Source organism: Carassius carassius, chromosome 27, assembly GCF_963082965.1.
Source record: "Carassius carassius chromosome 27, fCarCar2.1, whole genome shotgun sequence".
Taxonomy (NCBI): domain Eukaryota; kingdom Metazoa; phylum Chordata; class Actinopteri; order Cypriniformes; family Cyprinidae; genus Carassius; species Carassius carassius.
The window spans coordinates 19,101,245-19,121,619 of record NC_081781.1 but is presented as its reverse complement, the minus strand read 5'-3'; the positions used below and the strand labels follow the sequence as shown (position 1 = coordinate 19,121,619).

General features: G+C 41.0%; 1 protein-coding gene across 2 annotated transcripts in view; it reads right to left on the bottom strand.

Moving 5' to 3' along the window:
- The window catches only part of LOC132106949 (meprin A subunit beta-like), a 36,216-nt gene extending 24,015 nt beyond the window's left edge, over window positions 1-12,201 (bottom strand). The window contains exons 1-6 of one of the 2 annotated variants that reach the window (XM_059513061.1): window positions 11,971-12,201; window positions 11,712-11,730; window positions 11,568-11,627; window positions 11,439-11,476; window positions 11,106-11,184; window positions 10,825-10,942 (exon numbers count right to left, since the gene is read on the bottom strand). In XM_059513061.1, the coding sequence (XP_059369044.1) occupies window positions 10,825-10,942; window positions 11,106-11,184; window positions 11,439-11,476; window positions 11,568-11,627; window positions 11,712-11,730; window positions 11,971-12,027 (371 nt within the window). In that variant the 5' untranslated portion in view covers window positions 12,028-12,201. Of the gene's footprint in view, window positions 1-10,824; window positions 10,943-11,105; window positions 11,185-11,438; window positions 11,483-11,567; window positions 11,628-11,711; window positions 11,731-11,970 lie in introns of both variants that reach the window. The other variant, XM_059513060.1, reaches the window with a different exon arrangement.
- Window positions 12,202-20,375: the final 8,174 nt, after the last annotated feature.

Below are 20,375 nucleotides of genomic sequence, written 5' to 3'. Positions count from 1 at the left end.
AGAAACCGACTGCTCCCTCGTGACCTTTTGTAAAATGTATTTATGACAAAGAACTGCACAGTTACGGATATTCTAACAATCTATCGATAAACACATACCTTGTGTCCTCTGTTTGTGTTTAAGTGCGCTTGCGCTGCTCCAACGCGGTCTGCGGATTGAAGAGCGCGCTGAAAGACGGGGAGGAGACCGGTCTGACGCCGGTATCACATGAAATTTAAGGGGACTGACTCTGAGGCGATCGGATTGTTCCATGTTTAAACCTGAAGCACTGTATAATTTCGTTCACATTATTTATGCCTAATTAGCCTAAAACAAGAAACGAATAAATTACACCTGCACAATTTAGCTAAATCTTTGAAAATCTAAAGAATGGACGGATTAATAAACCGTCCTCACGATTAAACTAAGTTCTCTCATTATAATCAACAAAATGCACACTATGTAAAAAATAACTTTATTAATTGACAACTTAAGTGATTTTAAAGGGAGCCTTCTTTACTTGCTTTTAGTGCTGGGCGATAGCATATGGCCTAAAAAAATCTGATTTATGATTTAAATCGATCTTAAAATCAATATTCAAATGACAAAGAAATTTTTCAAAACAAGTTTTAATATAGTTATAAATGTAAAACTGAGACAAGATGATAAAAAAACTGTAATGTTATTACCTTAATGCTGAAAAGACCTTTATTTTATTATTATTATTTGTTTATACTAGCCCATCATGCATCTAACCATCCACTCAGTGTTAAGAGCTGTTCATATTCAAACTGCAGCTCCGCAGTGAGTCAGTGTCATGGACGGAGGACAGAGCAAGTGTAAATATATTTTATTATATTTACGGACGCCCCACTGGGCTAAAAGGGTGTCTAAACTTGATGACATCACACTATAGTGTCAAATCATCTGAACACAGTATCAGTACATTTCATCATAAAACAGAACGAGCATCAGGTCACTGATGGGGATCGTGTCCAGTGTATCCATCACTAGGTTCTGTTGTCTTTTGTCAGATCACGCCACTCATGTCCGGTGTAGACCTGGCGTGTGTTTTTTAATGGGTTATGTTACAGCCCTGCTTGTTTTTAATGTTTTTATTAAATATCTGTATTGACTGCATGGTTATATCATCGTATTATTTACAGCAGCAGAGTCTGTGAGAGTAGCTAGAGCAGCAACAACTTTCTTCCGCGCTCAGAGCATCAGCTCCGCGCGCACTGATACTATAAACTCCGCTCCGCCTTCAGTATGTTTGAAATGTTATGTTCAAAACGTAGCCTATATAAAATAATAATAATAAAAAAATAACAGGAGAGTTTCAAAGTGGCTTAGGCTATTGTGTGTAAACTTTTTTCCCTATCACATGCCAAACTAATAACATTGTAAGCATTAAATCTTTAATTGCTGCTTTCTGCTGTGCAAATTTTGTTTGTGAGGAAAATAACAGTACATTTTTGTCAGTTATTTTATCTAAACAGATCAATTACAGATCAGCCTACTGATGATGTAGTAGCACTGTAAGATTACATTTGTTTGAATGCATTATTGCTAAAGCGATTGCGTGTGAATGTGGTGTATCTGTTTAAATCATGCTTTAACCCGAAAATAATCAGTAATAGAAACAGACAAACTCCTTAGCCTTTAACATCCCGCTTGACTCTTGCAGTCATTTTAACCTGATCAAACCATAGCTAAATATGTTTAACATGAATTATTGCTGAATATGCAATTATATTACGGGCTGTTGGCATGAATTCTACTCGTGATGGAGGCTCTTGAAGCGAGTGAAAACATACTCGGTTACTAACGTAACCTTGGTTATCTCTAAAAGAGGGAACGAGTACTGCGTCTTAGCTAAGACGCTACGGGAAAAGTCTCTTTTCATGAAATACTGAAGCAAAAAATTATCCTTAATTTTGAATTGTTGTAAAGCGCGTTTGCAGCAGCACACAGTCATAGGCGTGACGGCTCGCTCGCTCATTGGCTGCTCTGCGGCAACTGCACAAGTCTATCGACGGCAGGCTGATGCAACATCCCGCCGAAACGGGTGTGGCCTAACCCTATAAAGAGAGCTCGAAAAGGCTGACTCACCTGATTTAATTCATCGCCGAAGCGAACCAGAGTGAATCGTACGCACGGCAGAGAACGCAGTACTCGTTCCCTCTTCTAGAGAGAACCGAGGTTACGTTAGTAACCGAGTACGTTCTCTTACAAGAGTTCTCTCGTACTGCGTCTTAGCTAAGACGCTACGGGAACCCCATGTAAAGCGCCGTGCGCGCAGGGATCACACACCAATAAACCTGGAAGCAACGCCCAGGATTTACAGTGCACAGTCACCCGAGGGACTCACAGAGAGCCCGTAGACGTGGCAATATGACATCACACAGTCGAGGCAAGGCCTGACCAATGTGGTAATGCAGGTCTTACACAATACTGCCCATATAACAGTCGGCAGCGCATAACGCTCACGATCTCAGAGTTCCAATCAGGGCCCTGATTCGACTATACCGACAGCAGCCTTGCTTGCAAGGCGGGAACCTCCAGGTTATAGAACCTGATAAATGTAGACGGCGAGGCCCAACCTGCCGCCATACATATATCCTGCAAGGAGATCCCAGTAGACCACGCCCACGACGAGGCAACGCCACTTGTGGAGTGTGCTCTGACGCCCAGTGGGCACTGAAGGCCCCTGGAAGCGTAAGTTAACGCTATGGCGTCAACTATCCATCTGGATAGGCTCTGTCTCGAAACAGCCATTCCTTTGGAACGTCCACTGAATGAGACAAACAGCTGCTCAGTCCGTCTAAAGACAGCAGAGCGAGACATATAAGCTCTTAAAGCCCTAACAGGGCAAAGAAGACTCGAGTCTCCATCCTCTCCTGACACCGACAGGGCAGACAGGGCAATAACCTGAGCCCGAAACGGCGTGTTGAGGGTTTTCGGCACATAACCGTGCCTAGGTTTGAGTATGACCCTTGAGTCATTAGGCCCAAACTCCAAGCACGACGGGCTCACCGAGAGCGCGTGCAGGTCACCCACACGCTTCACTGAAGCGAGAGCCAACAAGAACACTGTCTTGAACGACAGATGCTTGAGGCTAATCGTTAGGATAGGCTCGAAAGGGGAACCTTTCATGGCCTCCAAAACCGTCACGAGGTCCCATACAGGGACTGACGGAGGTCTGGGAGGATTCAGCCTCCTAGCTCCTCTAAGGAGGCGGATGACCAAATCGTTCCTTCCTATTGACTGACCGAGCGCTGTCTCAGAAAACGCTGCGATAGCCGCCACGTAAACTTTAAGCGTGGAGGGGGCTCTGCCCTTATCCAACAGCTCCTGCAGGAAGGAGAGAACCTCTGTCACCTCACAACTAAGGGGTGAATATCCCCGAGCTTTGCACCAGCTGGAGAACACCAAACACTTCGAGGCATACAGCCGTCGTGTCGACGGAGCTCTAGCCTGAGTGATGGTATTTAGCACTCCCACTGAGAGATCAGCGGGTAACCGTTGAGCGCCCACACATGGAGGGACCACAACTCCGGTTGAGGGTGCCAAATCGAGCCCCCGGCCTGCGAGAGGAGATCCCCCCTCAACGGCATTGGCCACGGGGCAGTGTCTGCTAACTGCATCAAATCTGGAAACCATGGTTGGTTCTTCCAAAATGGTGCTACAAGCAGTGTTGAGCATCTCGTTTCCCTCACCCGTTCTATCACCTGCGGAAGGAGGGAGACGGGGGGGAAAGCATAAAGCGGTCAGCACGGCCATCTCCGTGACAGCGCTTTCATTCTTGGAAAAGAACGCGGGGCAGTGAGTGTTTTCGTGGGATGCGAAGAGGTCCACTTCCGCCCTGCCAAATCTCTCCCACAACAGCTGGACTGTTTGCGGGTGTAGAGACCATTCACCCGTGGGAATGTTGTTTCTGGACAGCCTGTCTGGACCCAGATTCTGTAGCCCAGGCACATGAACTGCCCTCAGCGAGCGCAAGTTGCGCTGAGCCCAAACCAGGAGGCGTTCCGCCAACCCGTACAGGTTTTGGGGACCCGAGACCGCCCTGGCGATTTATGTAGGACACCACAGACATGTTGTCCGAACGGACTAAGACGTGGTGGCCTTTGATTCGGGGACAAAAACGCGTCAGCGCGTTCTCCACTGCCAGCATTTCCAGACAGTTGATATGCTGGAGCTTTTCCCGTTCTGACCACAGGCCAAAGGACGGTCTGCCCTCGAGCAGCGCTCCCCATCCCTAAGTGGAGGCGTCCGTCGACACCATCTTCACTTTCGAGGAAGTCCCCAGGCTTACACCTGATTGGTACCAGTCGTTCGCCATCCAGGGTTTCAGGGCTGTAATGCAGCTCTGATTGACCCTGAGACGCAGCCGACCAGATATCCACGCTCCGTGCGGTACTTGCGCTCTCAGCCAGAACTGCAGGGGGCGCATGCGGAGCAGGCCCAACTGAAGAACTGGAGATGCTGAGGCGATGAAACCCAGCATCTTCTGAAATTCTCTGAGCGAGACGGTCGCGCCGCAGAGGAGAGAACTCGCTGCGCGCTGAATGCCCAACACGCGCTGTGGTGACAGCCGCGCCGTCATGGAACGTGAGTCCAGAGCTATACCCAAAAACAGTATCGTCTGACTGGGGTTCAGCGAACTCTTCATCCAGTTGACACTGAGACCGAGTTTCTCGAAGTGACCGAGTAAAATGGCCCCGTGTTCCACGAGCTCTGATCGTGATTGAGCCAGAATCAGCCAGTCGTCCAAATAGTTCAGCACTCGCATGCCTCTGAGTCTGAGAGGATGTACGATGTACGAGGAGCCACGGACAAGCCGAATGGCAGGACTGTAAACTGGTATGTCTGGCCCTCGAAGGCGAATCTCAAATATCGCCTGTGATGTGACGCTATCTGTATTTGAAAATACACGTCCTTTAGATCTATTTAGATCAGTTAGATCAGTTTCTGAAACTGTGTTTCACCAATGCCTTGTTCAACTGTCTTAGATCCAGTATGGGCCTGAGACCCCCGTCTTTCTTGGGCACTAGAAAGTATCGGCTGTACAGCCCCGCTTCGCTTTGAGCTTGAGATACAGGCTCCACAGCCCCTTTGCTCAACAGTTTTGATATTTCGGCCCTAAGTAGGTGTGCTACTTCTGTTTTGACCGTAGTTTCGATGCGCGCTAAAAAGCGCAGAGGGTGCCGAAAAAACTGTAGCGAGTAGCCTCTCTTTATAATGCCTAGCACCCAATCCGAAACCCCTGGAAGCGCTGACCATGCATCTGCATGAATGGCTAAGGGCTGGATGTGAAGCGCGCTCTGTTGACTGGGCAACGGCAACGCTTCGATGTGCTGCACCATGGGCATTATGCCTGTGGCATTTGAGGCGGGGAGCGCGCTGATCACAGCGGGCAGATCGCTCTTCCTCGACCCCGCCACGGTGCTTAACCGATTGAGGGAGGGCTGAGCGGGTCCCGTGGGACTCGTGATGTCTGCGAGTAACTGTGGGCTGTAAGCGTGCACATTTACTGCTTTCGACTCACTGTCTGCCTGGGCAGAGCGTACGTGCACAGGTTTCATTTTTACAGAAACCGCGCGCCGTGTGTGACATAGTGTTTGTGGGCACTGAGGAGTGGGCAAATTTACTATGTAGCACGCGCGACCGAGCTGAGTCGATCTTATGGGCGCGAGCCCTGTGTGCAGGGCTGTGCTTATATGTGGAGATGGGCACTGAGGAGTGGGCATCGTCACTACATTTATAGCACCATCGGCCGTGGCCGGAACACCAGAAATAACACTCTTTTCGAGAAATATCTGGGTAGCCGTGATAACAACTTTTGTGTGCAGGCAAGCGGGCAACTGTGCAGGCTTGCGCTTTGCAGAAAACGCTGATACAGTCACAATTCCTGGAACTGCAACAGCGGCGCGCTTGGGTGAGAGCTTGGCCATGGCACTTTCCTAGAAGTGCTAGGATGCCTTCGGGGTTTCCGGCTTCACCGCAATCCTCTGCCGTGACTCCCGCGGCGCGGGGCGACGGCTGGTAGAGCGAGAACGAGGGAGAGATCCGAAGCACTCCTCAGATCCACGAGGCAGATAGCTTCAGGTCCCATCTCATCCAGCTTGCGGAGGAGATCGCCCTGGAAAATCTGCAGCTTGGCCATGGTGTGTAGCGCAGACGCAGCCTGCCCAGCAGCAGAAAAGATCTGTGTGAGCAGAGATGACGTCATGCGGCAGGCTTTCGATGGCAACGCCGCTTTCGTCCGCCGTCCAGCAGAGGGCGGGCAAAGGTGCGTTGCTATAGCCTGTTCCACCGGCGGAAGTGACTGGTAGCCTCTGTTTTTAGCATCATCCAGTGTGGAGAATGCTGGCGAAACAGACAACCGAGTTCGCGCCGAGAATGGAGCATTCCAAGCTTTCGCCACTTCTTCATGAAGCAGGCTTCGAGCTGGGAGAAATACGCTCATCTGGCAGAAAGCTACCATCCAGCCGGGAACGAGAGGGGGGCGCTGGTGCAGACCACTCGAGGCCGAGGCTCGCCGCGGCCAGCGTGAGCACTCGCATCAGCTCTTTCTCGATATCAGCCCGTCTGCCGGGCCTCTGAGCAGAAGGCGCGAGATCCCCGGAGCACGCCCAACCCTCACTGCCCGAAGCTCGCCGAGAGCACGTGTCCTCTTCATCCGACGCGGCCCTGAGATCCACTTCCTCGGAAGACGCGGCAGCAGACAGCGGGCGCTCACCATCGGGAAGCGATGCAGGGGAGGCCGGTGAAGCAGGGAGAACCGGCGAGCTCGGTAGAGCTGGAGGTGGTTCCGGTAATCGCTGGGAGCGGCGCTTTTTATGGTGCTGCGGCGGAGCGGAGGATGCAGGCTCGGAGAAGAATGCCAGGTGAGTCCTCAGAGTCACCATCGGCAGTAGCTCGCAGTGAGGGCAGCCGCCGTCAGCGAGCGCGAGTGCTGCATGATCCTCACCCAGGCAGGAGACACAGATGACGTGACGGTCTCCTTCGCTGAGCGGGGCTCTGCACGAGCCGCACGAGGGCATCTTTAAAAAGACGCAGCTCGTAAGGATATAAAGGATATAAAGGATACACACAAGGATATAAAGGATATAGGCGCCGGAGAGCGCAGCAGGAACGGCAGTGGAAGGCGGTGAAGGCCAGCGGCTTCAGAAGTGGCTCGTCCCGCTGAGATGCTCATCAGACGGCGCTTGCTTCCTTCGTGATCCAACGATGCGTGAGCTTCGCTGAAGAGATGAAAAATCAGGTGAGTCAGCCTTTGAGTCAGCCAATGAGCGAGCGAGCCGTCTCGCTTATGGCTGTGTGTTGCTGCAAATGCGCTTTACAACAATTCAAAATTAAGGATAATTTTTTGCTTCAGTATTTCGTGAAAAGAGACTTTTCCCATGGCGTCTTAGCTAAGACGCAGTACGAGAGAACTCTCGTAAGAGAACCACGACGCTCAGACTCTTAATATCCTCTCCTTGCTCCAGTCAGAATCACACGCTCCGCTCATCCTTTGCTCTGCAGCGTGTCTCTGTCAGACTCGCGGGGAGGGTTGAGCCACTCAGAACTACGGGAGCCTGAGTGGAGCGTCGGTGTTAAAAATGTTGATGTTAAAAAGAAAACAGATTTTCATTCAAACAAACCGATGTAAATTACAAATTCAAGTTAAGCGATAAAATCGATGTATCACCCAGCCCTACTTGCTTTCATATAATTTAATTTAAAAAAATGCAGCTGCATTTAAATGCAGGTGTGTAAAATATGTGCAAAATTTGCATTGCACGTGTGATGGTAGATGTGCAGCATCAACCAAGGCTGAACAAGTTTGGTTATACTGTATTTTGGAATGTGATTATGTACCTTTTTTGGTTGTAACATTGATGAAACACCATTACTACTACAGATAATAATAATAATAATAATAATAATAATAAGGATGTGGAAATGTAAAACTCAGAGGTGGGTAGTAACGAGTTACATTTACTTCGTTACATTTACTTGAGTAATTTTTTGGGGTAACTAATACTTTTCGGAGTATATTTAAAGATGGGTACTTTATACTTTTACTTGAGTAAATTTTTGGGGAAAAATCTGTACTTTTACTCCGTTACTGTGGGCGACGCTCCTCTCGTTACTTTATCTTAATCCAATAAATGTTATAAATGCTTCAGTTTATTCCAAACGCGCCGTCTACTTTTCTCTGGGCAATGAGCGATGCCCATTTGTGAATGATTCATTCTTTTGAGTCAATTCTGTTCAAAGGCTTGATCAAACCAATTGGCAAACGAGTGAATTGGTTCATGAATCAGTTTGAATGATTTGTTCAGTTCCCTGCCGCGCGCGCTGAGCGTCTGAAGTGGTTCACTCGGAGTTGTAACGTTTAACATCAGCAGCGTTGAAAACGTGGCTGGAACTGCATTGAATTGAAAGCAAATCTGCAAAGGCTATTATTTGCTAGCGATGGAGATCCTTATTAGATGAACAACGCGTGTGCTGTCTACTGTTTAACAGGTAATAACTTGGGCTACATTCGATTACAGTACGCGATACCACTGTGACATTAGTTTGTTGTACGTGTGTGGCTTATAACAGAGGGGAGTCAATTTGAATGCAGCTTCCAAAAGACAAAAAATAGCCGATTAAGATTTTATTAATTTTAATACAATCACACCGGTCCAAGTACGTTCAGCACTTCCAGCTGCTAAATTCAGATCTGTGATTGCTTGCTGGCGCTGAGCATGAGACAGACGCGTTTTTACAGCGCTGCGCATTATTCACACTTGATTCTTTTGAGCTTATTAAAGCCAATCCGAAGGTGTTCCGATGAGTCATCGCTAAAATGCCGGTGCTTCCTTCACTCGCTCACTGACTGAATACCTCTTTCTGGCGAATTCTCTCGTCAGAAACAACAAAGTGCAGATGTGTGTTCGAATCTTTAATTAAGATATTGATTTCAGAGTGTTAACAGTTTCAGTGATTTTAATGGGAGTTTCTGAGAGTGATTGAAATCTAGACTGTCAGTGAAAATGATCTTTAATAATTTAAATGTTATTTGCTCTCTTTCTGAACAATGAAAGATTAGTAGCAATATTTATATCACATTAACTTTCAATGTTAAATTCACATTTAATATAAAGTCAGTCGTATTAAAAATATGTTATGGAATGACACCTATATCTGTTACTTAAGTAAACATGCAGGGTTTTATAATAAATTACATAAATAGGAGTAAAGGCTGATGAAATATATACATTTATACACGCACACATACATTACATACATTTTATCTATATATCTAAATAAAAATAGGCTCAGTATATATGACCCAAAGTAACTAGTAACTAACTACTTGAGTAGATTTTTTATCCGATACTCTTTTACTCTTACTCAAGTAACTATTCAAGACTAGTACTTTTACTTTTACTTGAGTAAATATTTCTAGAAGTACTTTTACTTTTACTTGAGTACAGTTTTTGGGTACTCTACCCACCTCTGGTAAAACTCGACCTGTACCACTCGACCTGTACCAGTGATAATAGGAGAATTAGGAACATTAAAGAAAGGTTTCATTCAGAACTTAAAAATGTTCACAGGACATCTGTCAGCTAGTGAAATGCAAAAGATCACACTCATGGGCACTGCACATATCCTTCGTAAGGTGCTTGGGTAAATTGCTGTGATCTCTTGTTGAGATCTGGATTCGCCAGTACAACCACAAATAAATGTGAGAAGAATAGATTTTAATGCTGTATAATAATAATAATAATAATAATAATAATAATAATAATAATTCTGTGAACAAGTGACCGATTTCAGCATCTAGTCTAAGGGAAGGGGTGCTTTGGATTATAGAAAGCATTTGTTTGGACAGAAAGTTTGACGAGAAGCTGAAAAATAGTTTATTCATATTGAGAAAAGTTAGAGACTGTGGGCCCTATTTTAACGATCTAAATGCAAAGTGTAAAGTTCATAGCGCAGTTGCACCCAGGGCATGTCCAAATCCACTTTTGCTATTTTAACGACGGAAAAACGGTTGGCGCGCCCGTGCGCATGGTCTAAGCGGGCTTTCCCTATTCTCTTAATGAGTAATGGGTGTTTTTTGGGTGTAACGTGCAATAAACCAATCAGAGTCTCATATTCCATGACATATTTCTCAGTATATATATATATATATATATATATATATATATATATATATATATATATATATATATATGTTGGCTTTTATATATATACAGTATATATATAATTAGCCTAGAAAAAAATCTTATGCATTGCGATCCTTTAATTTTTATTAATTGGCATGTTTGTGTGCTGCTGTGCATCCCTGTGTTTAATAAGCAGCATGTACGCTCTTTAAATAACAAAGAAAATACATTGACTTTAGACTTTAGACCAGGTTTGAGTTGGTCTATGGCGCAGTCTATTTTCAGCTCCTTAAAATAGCAATGCGCCAGCAATGCGCCTGAACACCTGTTTTTTAGACCAGCACACCCATGGGCGCAAAAAAGAGCGCAAATACATTTGCTAATTAAACATGGCGCTGGACGGGAAAATGCCTTGCGTCGCATTGCGCCAGGTGTATGATCGGGCCCTGTAAGTTTTGAATGGTTACATCTTTAAATGCAAATTTTGTAATTGTTTTGGAGCACACTATAGCTTACAGATAACATATTCATACTCAAAAACAAAAAAAAAATTCAATTTTGATTCCATGGAGATTTTATAAATAAGATTTTGAAAGAAATGTGACATCCATTTACATAAATGTGAATGGCAATTTGATTATTGCACAATGTGTGAAGATGAGTTTAAATGTGTGTAGTGTTTTCTTACCCATCATCTTTAAATATGAAAATGTAGTTTGGCTCTCCATCCCAGGGTTTAAAGTCAATACAGGTCTTAAGTCTGTATTGCTCAAGTGCTCTCAGTACCACACCTTTAGCATTGATTTCTACAGAAAAAAAGAATAATACTAATAAATAAATAAAATAAGAAAAGAATAAGGACAGCGAGTGAGTAATTTGGAGCAAATATTAAGTTAGAATTATAATATCAGATACAGGTCAAAGCATAAATTCAACAGAACTGAATCAGTTATTATTATATTCACAGACCGAGGCTGCTGTCTAGGACATATGGCACAGTGGTCGGCCAGCGATACTTTTCATCCAGAATAGTGTTTCTGTCTTCTCCCTGTTAAATATAAACCAAACAAGGATTTATTTTATTTAAATAAAATGTTATCATTTTTATGTTTGTGATGTTTAGTGTATCTAACTGTATTTACACATTATTTTGACCTCCTGAGGTTAATGTTGACAATTTCTGAAGGTTAAGAATGTCCATAAAAAAAATTTCCATAATTTTTTTAAGCCCAGAGATTCAGGCCCTAATTTGTATCGTGTTTGTGGAAAGTAGCATGAGAATTCGTTCAAAGAAACACTGACCTCATTTATCAGAATGTCTCCTTCCACCAGGTCAAGTCCTGCCGCTGTTGAATGAGACAGCAGTTAATGCAAAACTGTTATAGAAATTATGCTACAGATTTAAGATGCAATATTATTGTTAACACAAACCTTCATTTATTTCAAATATATCCAGTTCTTTTCCATTATCCACATCAATCACTGTATTGCCTACAAAAAAAAAATTCTGAAAATATTATATGAATATCAATAGAAAAAACAGTTATATTAAAATGATGTGAATGTTATACTCACCAGTGAGTGAAGATGTTGGCTTTTAAAGAAAACATTTGAGAGATAAGTGTCAGAGGTGGACATTTACAAAAACAAGCTATTACAGTGTAAGTTTTGATATTGTATGAAATAACCACAAACTATAATAAAACTCATTCAGTCTTCAACAAGGTCATTTTTTTTTAATATAACAATAGCTGTGTAAGTTTTGCTTTAACACAATATTAATAAACACATGATCGCAAAATAGTTTCTCTGACATCTGAATTATTTTACTCACCAAACACAGGGCTGTGGCACATCCACACAGAATCAGTAATGTATGGAGAGACGCCATGAGAACTTCACTCTGAGACACTCTCTTCAGAACATCAGTGCATTGTGTATTAACCAGTTTATAGAACAAAAGAGCCTAGTCTGCAATGATATGAGCTTGTATCCGATGGTTTATGATTTATTACACTAATGGTAAACTTGATATTATTAGACATGGTAAAAGTAATTATTGAAAACGATTTGGCTAAAAGTTAGAAGGAGTTTAATTCACCTAAATGAAATATTGCTGAAGATTTACTCACCCTTGGTATGGAAAATTTTTCCAACTCTTGTTGTGAGACAATAACTAAAAAAATATATATAAAAAACGAGGTTTATTCTTGCAAGAAAGTCAGACAATCATACAGAGCATCTGCACAGTGTGTGACAAAGAGGAACACTTCGACTCAGTATTTATAACCCAATCAAACCAGGATGTTTCTATCTCATCCAATCATAATGCATACTCATATGTCTCCTTTTAGGGTATCTATTTCCTCCCAGACTAGGGTTGAATAAGTATTTAATGTTAAGTATCTACTTCAAAGTCAGGGGTTTAGAGTGTTGTAAAAAAAAAAACAGAATTTCTCGTTTTTCACTTGTCTCGCATGTGATGAACATGATCATCAAAAATTCTGATCCTGCACCACAAAACCAGTCATGAGAGTCATTATTATTAGTATTATTTTTTTATTTATTTATTTAATTTTACATCATAAGCTTTACATTGATGTATGGTTTGTTAGGATATGAAAATATATGGCTGAAATACAACTATTTAAAAATCTGGAATCCAAGGGTGCAAAGAAAAATCATCTTTAAAGTTGTCAAAATGATGTCCTTAGTAATGCATATTACAAATCAAAATGTTTTGATATATGTACAGTATAGTAGGATATAAATATCCTCATGGATCATGATCTTTACTTAATATCCTAATAATTTTGACCCATTTAATATATGGTTGGCTATTGCTACAAATATAACTGTGCTACTTATGACTGGTTTTGTGGTCCAGGATCACAAATGAGTATCAGGATTTTTTTAGCTCAAGCATTATATTTTTTAATGTATATGGTCAAATATACAGTTAATTTTCAGACCTTTCTTTATTTCTTTCTTTTTAATTTATTTCAGACATGTTAATAAGTTCCTACACTTTGTTTCTATCACATACAGCCAGTCTTTAACTCCCACATGAGATTGAGCGCATAGACACATATGTGAATCGAAACCCTCATCCATATCCATATGAACATACATGTATATATCCACACATACCCACACCTACGTGCATACATACATACCCATATACATATACACATATACAGGTACATATACATACCAACATGCATATACAAACGCTTACATATATACACAAACGCATACATATGCACACAATCAAATACACACTAACACTCTTTAACATGTCTGAAAAGGGGTTGGAAGAAGTAAAAAACTTATTTAATCCTACCCCCTCTCCAGTATTCAAAACTTGCATTTGCAATAATAACAACTTTGTTTCCAAAGTCTTATAATCTACGGAGAAAAAATAAATAAATAATAATAATAAACAAATAAATCAAAGAAAATTAATGTAAACATATATCAATAGAACGTAATCTAATATTATTCTTATAGTAAATTCTAGAGCCTTGACTTCAAATCCTTATACACATCCCCCTACCATGCCCACATACACATTCATATGCATACACACCTACACAAAAATATCTCGTCCCACTCACATGTACAGTTATATCTACACCGTACTAGACCTCAATTCACCTCTAGCTTTCATCTAAATACTTCACAAAAATCATTAGTCTAAACCTCTTTTTAAACAAACTCATACTTGGACATAGCTTAAGTTCTTGACAGAGTTTATTCCAAACCCTAACCCCACAGACTGAAATGCACATCCTCTTCATGGTTGTTCGAACACCCTCTATCCTGAAGTTGCACCTTCCCCTGTAATCATAACCCCCTTTCCTATCCGTAAAAAGTTTCTGTATATTATCTGGTAGTTGTTTGTTCCTGGCTTTAAACATTAACTGAGCTGTTTGAAATTCTACCAGATCTGAAAATTTTAGTAGGCAGGAATTTCTAAATAACTCATTTGTATGATCCTGAAAACCTGCCTTGTGTATTATCCGGATGACTCTTTTCTGGAGTGTGCACAACGGTCGGAGTGAGGATTTGTAGGTGTTACCCCAGGCTTCCACGCAGTAATTTAAATAAGGCAGAATTAATGGAAAGTATAATATATGTAATGCTTTTATATTCAAGAACTGTTTGGCTTTACCAAGAATGGAGACACTTCTGGATAATTTAGACTGAACATGATGAATGTGTGGCTACCAGCTGATCTTGTGGTCGATCATCACCCCCAGAAACTTAATTTCAGTAACTCTATCAATATTTATACCATCTATCACCATTTTTACATCGCTGTTCCCCTTATGCTTCCCAAACAACATAAATTTAGTTTTATCCAAATTCAAAGACAATTTATTTAAGTCACACCATTTCTTTTCTTTGATCAGTTCTGAGGTGATGTCCTCCATAAGCTGTTGGAGGTTTTCCCCAATACCCAAAATATTTGTATCGTCAGCAAACAGAACATATTGCAGTATTTTTGATACCTTACATATATCATTCATGTATAAGATGAATAGTTTAGGACCCAGCACTGAACCCTGGGGGACACCACAAACAATGTCCAAGCACTTATTCACTTATTTTCACAAATTGTTGCCTGTTACTTAAATAACTTTTCATCCATTGTAAAACAACACCCCTGATCCCATAACGCTCCAGTTTCTTAAATAATATTTCATGATTTATTGTGTCAAATGCTTTTTTAAGATCGATAAAGACTCCAACTGCAAATTTCTTTTGGTCTATGGAACTGGTGATTTCTTCTATTAATTCCAAAACTGCCAATGAAGTAGATCTTTGTGATCTGAATCCATATTGACTTTCAGCAAGTAATTTGTGTTTGTCAATAAATTTGTCTAATCTGTTAACAAACAGTTTTTCTAAGATTTTAGATTATTCTTTAATCATTACGTATATTCAATCATCAGGACAGCATGTTAATATAGATGGTTAATAAAGATTTATATCATTCTTACACAATGGTTTCTTTGTCATTATCTGATGAACTTGAACTAGTACTAAATCTTGGGGGCTTAGTCACCCATGGTGGAATAGACTAAATCTGGGAAATCATCATCATCATCATTTTTGGGCACCTGTGTTTACATCATCATTTGGTGATGTATATACATTATTTTTCTCTATTTTTGCAAAGGTCTACACGTCTGAAATAGAATCAGAAAGTTAAATTCATTAGGCAGTATTCTGCAAGCCTCTGTTAATGCCACTAGTTTAGCTGCTTGGGCTGAATAGACTGCAATGACCCCGACAAAATCACATCATGTTCCGTAGTTACAGTATAGCCAACCTCGTTTTGCCTGTCTCAGGGTCTCTAGAGGCTGATCCCTCAAAAAGCATCATGTCAGCATTGTCAGAGAGGGTCTCTCTGAGGTCTGGCCATTGCTTCCAAACAGCTTCAAGCACAGTTACACAGTAAAGTTATACCTTCTTCCTCTCTGTTGTTAACAGAGTGTTAAGATTTAACACAGCGACCTGTCATATTTTATACACATATATATATATATATATATATATATATATTTTTTTTTTTAAATACAGTGTGGTATCTTAGCCAGCGAGCAGTAGACAGATATGAAGTTTCCTGTTTCAGCAGAATTATTGACACAGCGTGTGTAACCAGCAGTGTTGCATCAGTGTAACCAATGATTTCTTGGGAAGCCATTATGGCTTTTTCTACTTTTTTTCTAAAATTTTCTAGAAAAATTACCTACTGGTTTCAACCTGCACCCATGCACTGCACAAATGTCATACAGACATTTTTTTCATCCACAGTCTGCACAAATGGATCACATCAGTTAGATACAGAGGCATGCATCAGTAATTTCATTTTCAAACTTTGAAGACATTTTCTGCCTTTTCAGTCCATTTCACTTTGTCATGAGACTGTAAACACTTCTCATGAGTCATTGCGTTCAGAGGGGCTTCTAGGATTGCATAATTTGTGATGAATGTGCTACAGTGTGAACACCTTCCAAAGAATGACAAAAGTTGTTTCTTTGTGTCACGTGGAGGGTTGGGATGAACTCAATCGCAGACAGGATGCACAATACACAGGGTTTATTGATCACAAAAGGGGAAAACAAAACCCACGAGGGGGAAAACAATGACTAGGGCAAAGACAAGATGATTTAGCAATACTAGAAACATACAATAAACAAAAGACTCTTAACACAGGGACTCTGACTACAGGTAAACACTCACGGGAAATACAACAACTCTTCAAGGTGAGACAATGTGTAGCAATGAAACAATGAACCGCACAAGACAGTGAACACAAGGGGATATAAATAGGGAGACTAATAATGACATAACAGGTGGCACTGGTAAATCAATAATGACAAAACTACGGTAATAAGGGGGCGGGGCAAGGAAACGAAACAACACAAGCACATGGCCCAAGGACAAGGCCATGTGCTTGTACACAAAACACGGGCCTGTCATGATCCTGTCTCAAGACTAGAGGAAAATCAGGACATGAAGGCAGAATCATGACACTTTGTAGCTGGTTTTGGAATTTTTTGAATGGCCTCAACCAGTTTTGTCACTTCCTCTCTCCTTTAATGCATTCACCGAAAAAATTTAACTTGCTGTTAAGCAAACTGTAACTTTGACAAGCTTGCTTTATGACCAGTTTAACAGTGTCTTTTTCACACCGCTCCTTTGTTGGTCTGCATACTATGAAGTGGTGCAGGTGTCAGGCATACTGATCTGTCATTTGCCAGATCGACCATAGAAAACCATTTGGCATCTGATGGCACTTGAGACATTATTAACACATTTGGTGCAAGCACCTAAACTGCAGTGTTAGTAGCTTGTCTTGCACAAAACTCCACTGAGTTGGCTGACCTTTGTCTCTTATTATTTTGACAGGACACAATAGGGTTCATACTGGAGAGTCATTGCATGGCACAATAATGCCCACTTTTTTTAGCCAGTTGGCCACAGTGGTCATACCATCAATTACTTTTTTTGTGGTTTAATCTAATTAATTGTGGTTTACATACTTATAGTCAGATTCTGATGCTATAACCACTGGTCCAGCTCCTTTTATTAAATCCACTTTGTACTTATGTTAAGCCAATGTGATCTCATGAGAACTTGTATTTATTTCATGTAAAAAGTGGTTTTATAAAATGTTCTATAAAATATACATTTACTTACGTATTCATCGGCACTAAAACGTACAATACTGACGTATTTTCAGCATTTTAATGTACAATACTGATGTATTTACGAAACCTAAAACATAAATTATGTATGAACAACTTTACAGACTTACTAATAAATTCTTATTAATATCTGAAATTGCAACATTATCATATTCAGTTGTCAAATCAATGGCATTATGTGTTACTTAATACGAAATGATAACATTTCGTTCTGTGTGATTTCTGCTGCCAACTTGTTTAGAAAAAAAACATAATGTGAAAAAAGACTACACTTTAAACCCTTAATATTTATATAATTTCTGTAGTCTTACCCTTTACTTAAGTAATATTTACTTTGATATGTATTCTCTGACATGCTCTGAACCACAATAGAACCATAAAATATGCCAAAAAGGCAACATAATTACAAAAGGATCAACTTTATTTGTGCACCGTAATCCTAATCATCAGAATCCATATGACTGCAAAGAACAGAATCAGACTACAACATTCTAAGCAGCAGCAGCAGCAGCAATACCTGCATTGACACGCTTATTACAAATAAAAAAAATAAAAAATCGAATGTTCATTGGCTCTTGTCTGCTTCATCACAGATTGCGACATGCAGTGTTTCTGGTGAGGTGTTTTTTTAATGAGAAATAGGCCCCTTCATGACGTGGATCAGGATAGAAATCTGGACTATATTTTCAGCGATTAACAACTTCAATTCTACTTTGCACGTCACACAAACTGTGGCTGCAATGCCTCATCTTTTGGACTGGATACTTTTGATATTTTGCAATAGATTAATTATTGGGATTGAACTTGTCTTTCTAAAATAACTATGGTTAGGAGTGGGATTAGCAACTATAAAAAACTAAAATGGTCATTTGCCTGCATATATCGGTCTATTACATTTAATATATTTTTATATGCGCTATAAATGGGTGGGTTTAGGTTTGGAGGTAGGTTAAAGGGTCCACACAATTTCTGAGACATCCCTAAGAGCCTGTATGCCTGTTGTTTATTTCACATGACATGCACTGCACTCACATTCCCTGGCCAAATATTGCACACATAGTTTCACTGTATCTGGTTTTTGTGAGACATGCAAGGTGCAATGTAAATCTGAAACTGCTATAAATTTGCTAAAAATTAATTTACTCAAACAGTACACTGACTGAACTGCTGTGAAGAGAGAACTGAAGATGAACACCGAGGCGAGCCAGATGACTCGTTCACGAGTCAAGAACCGTTTCTGTCAGGCGTGTCCGATTCGAGAACCGAGGAGCTGATGATACTGCGCATGTGTGATTCAGCGTGAAGCAGACTGACACACAGAGTGTCTGAACCGAACTGATTCTTTTGGTGATTGATTCGCCAATGACGCCATTATGTCGAGCGCAAAAGAACCGGTGAACCGTTTTCTTCAACCGGTTTATTGAATCGAACTGTGCGAAAGAACTACTCATGATCCGAAAACCAATGCAACCGGTTCTTGACTCGTGAACGAGTCATTATCTGGCTCGGCTCGGTGTTCATCTTCAGTTCTCTCTTCACAGCAGTTTGAGTACATGAATTACTCCGGGATATTGGTTTGTTTGAACTCAGAGGGAGTGTCAGCCACATTAAAAAAGTTAACAGCTTAAGTCATTTGTGGATTAATGCGTATTGGAGACGCGAACCGTTTAAAACGATTCAGTTCGATTTGGTGAATCAAATGATTCGTTCGCGAACCGGATATGAAAAACTGCTTTGTTTTGAACTGTCTTACAACAGACACGGAAGAGAAGACAATGCTGAATAAAGTTGTAGTTTTTGCTATTTTTGGACCAAAATGTATTTCGATGCTTCAAAAAATTCTAACTGACCCTCTGATGTCACATGGACTACTTTGATGATGTTTTTCGTACCTTTCTGGACATGGACACTATACCGTACACACAATGGAGGGTTTCAATGGAGGGACTGAGAGCTCTCTGACTAAATCTAAAATATCTTAAACTGTGTTCCGATGATAAATGGAGGTCTTACTGGTTTGGAACGACATGAGGGTGAGTTATTAATGACATAATTTTGATATTTGGTTGAACTATCCCTTTAAACCTCATATAATCACATAATAAATCTTGTTTAATTAATTTAATATACAAACAACCCAGATTCTATTAAAGTCCCTGTAAAGGAAATACTTAAAGGGGTCATATGATGCTGCTAAAAATAACATTATTTTGTGTTTGGTGTAATGAAATGTGTTTATGCGGTTTAAGGTAAAAAAACAAACAAACAAAAAAAAAAACATTATTTTCCACATACTGTACATTATTGTTTCTCCTCTAAGCCTCGTCTTTCTGAAACGTGTCGATTTCCACAATTGTCTGGCCGGAGCGATGAAACAAACATAAGATTAGATTAGATTCAACTTTATTGTCACTATACATGTAGGTACAAGGCAACGAAATGCAGTTAGCATCTAACCAGAAGTGCAATAAGCAGTAAGTACAGAATTTACAAGGTCTATAATATGTACAATAACTATACAGATAAGTATTATGGACATAATTTACAGATTTTAAATACTATTAGCATGATATACAGATAGGTGTACTATGAACATACTATACAGATTGATTATGTAAAAGTGTGTGTACACTATAGGCAGAACTATGAACATATGAACATAATTACACTATTGCAATGGACAGTAAAGTGCATAGAAAATATATCAGTGTGCAAATGGATTATTCACTGTTCCTGGATGAACAGACAGTAGTGCAAGTAATAACAAGTTACTGTTTTTTGCTTGTTGTAAATAAATAAATAAATCAGTCAGATGTAGTGTTGAAGAGGGGGAGGAGTCTGTGTGTGTGGTGTGGGGGGTGTTGAGGGGTGTCAGAGGGCAGAGTTCAGCAAGGAGACAGCTTTAGGGAAAAAGCTGATCCTGAATCTTGTGGTCCTTGTCCAGAGGCTCCTGAAGCACCTCCTGGAGGGCAGGAGGTTAAACAGTCCATGGTCAGGGTGAGAGGAGTCCTTGAGAATG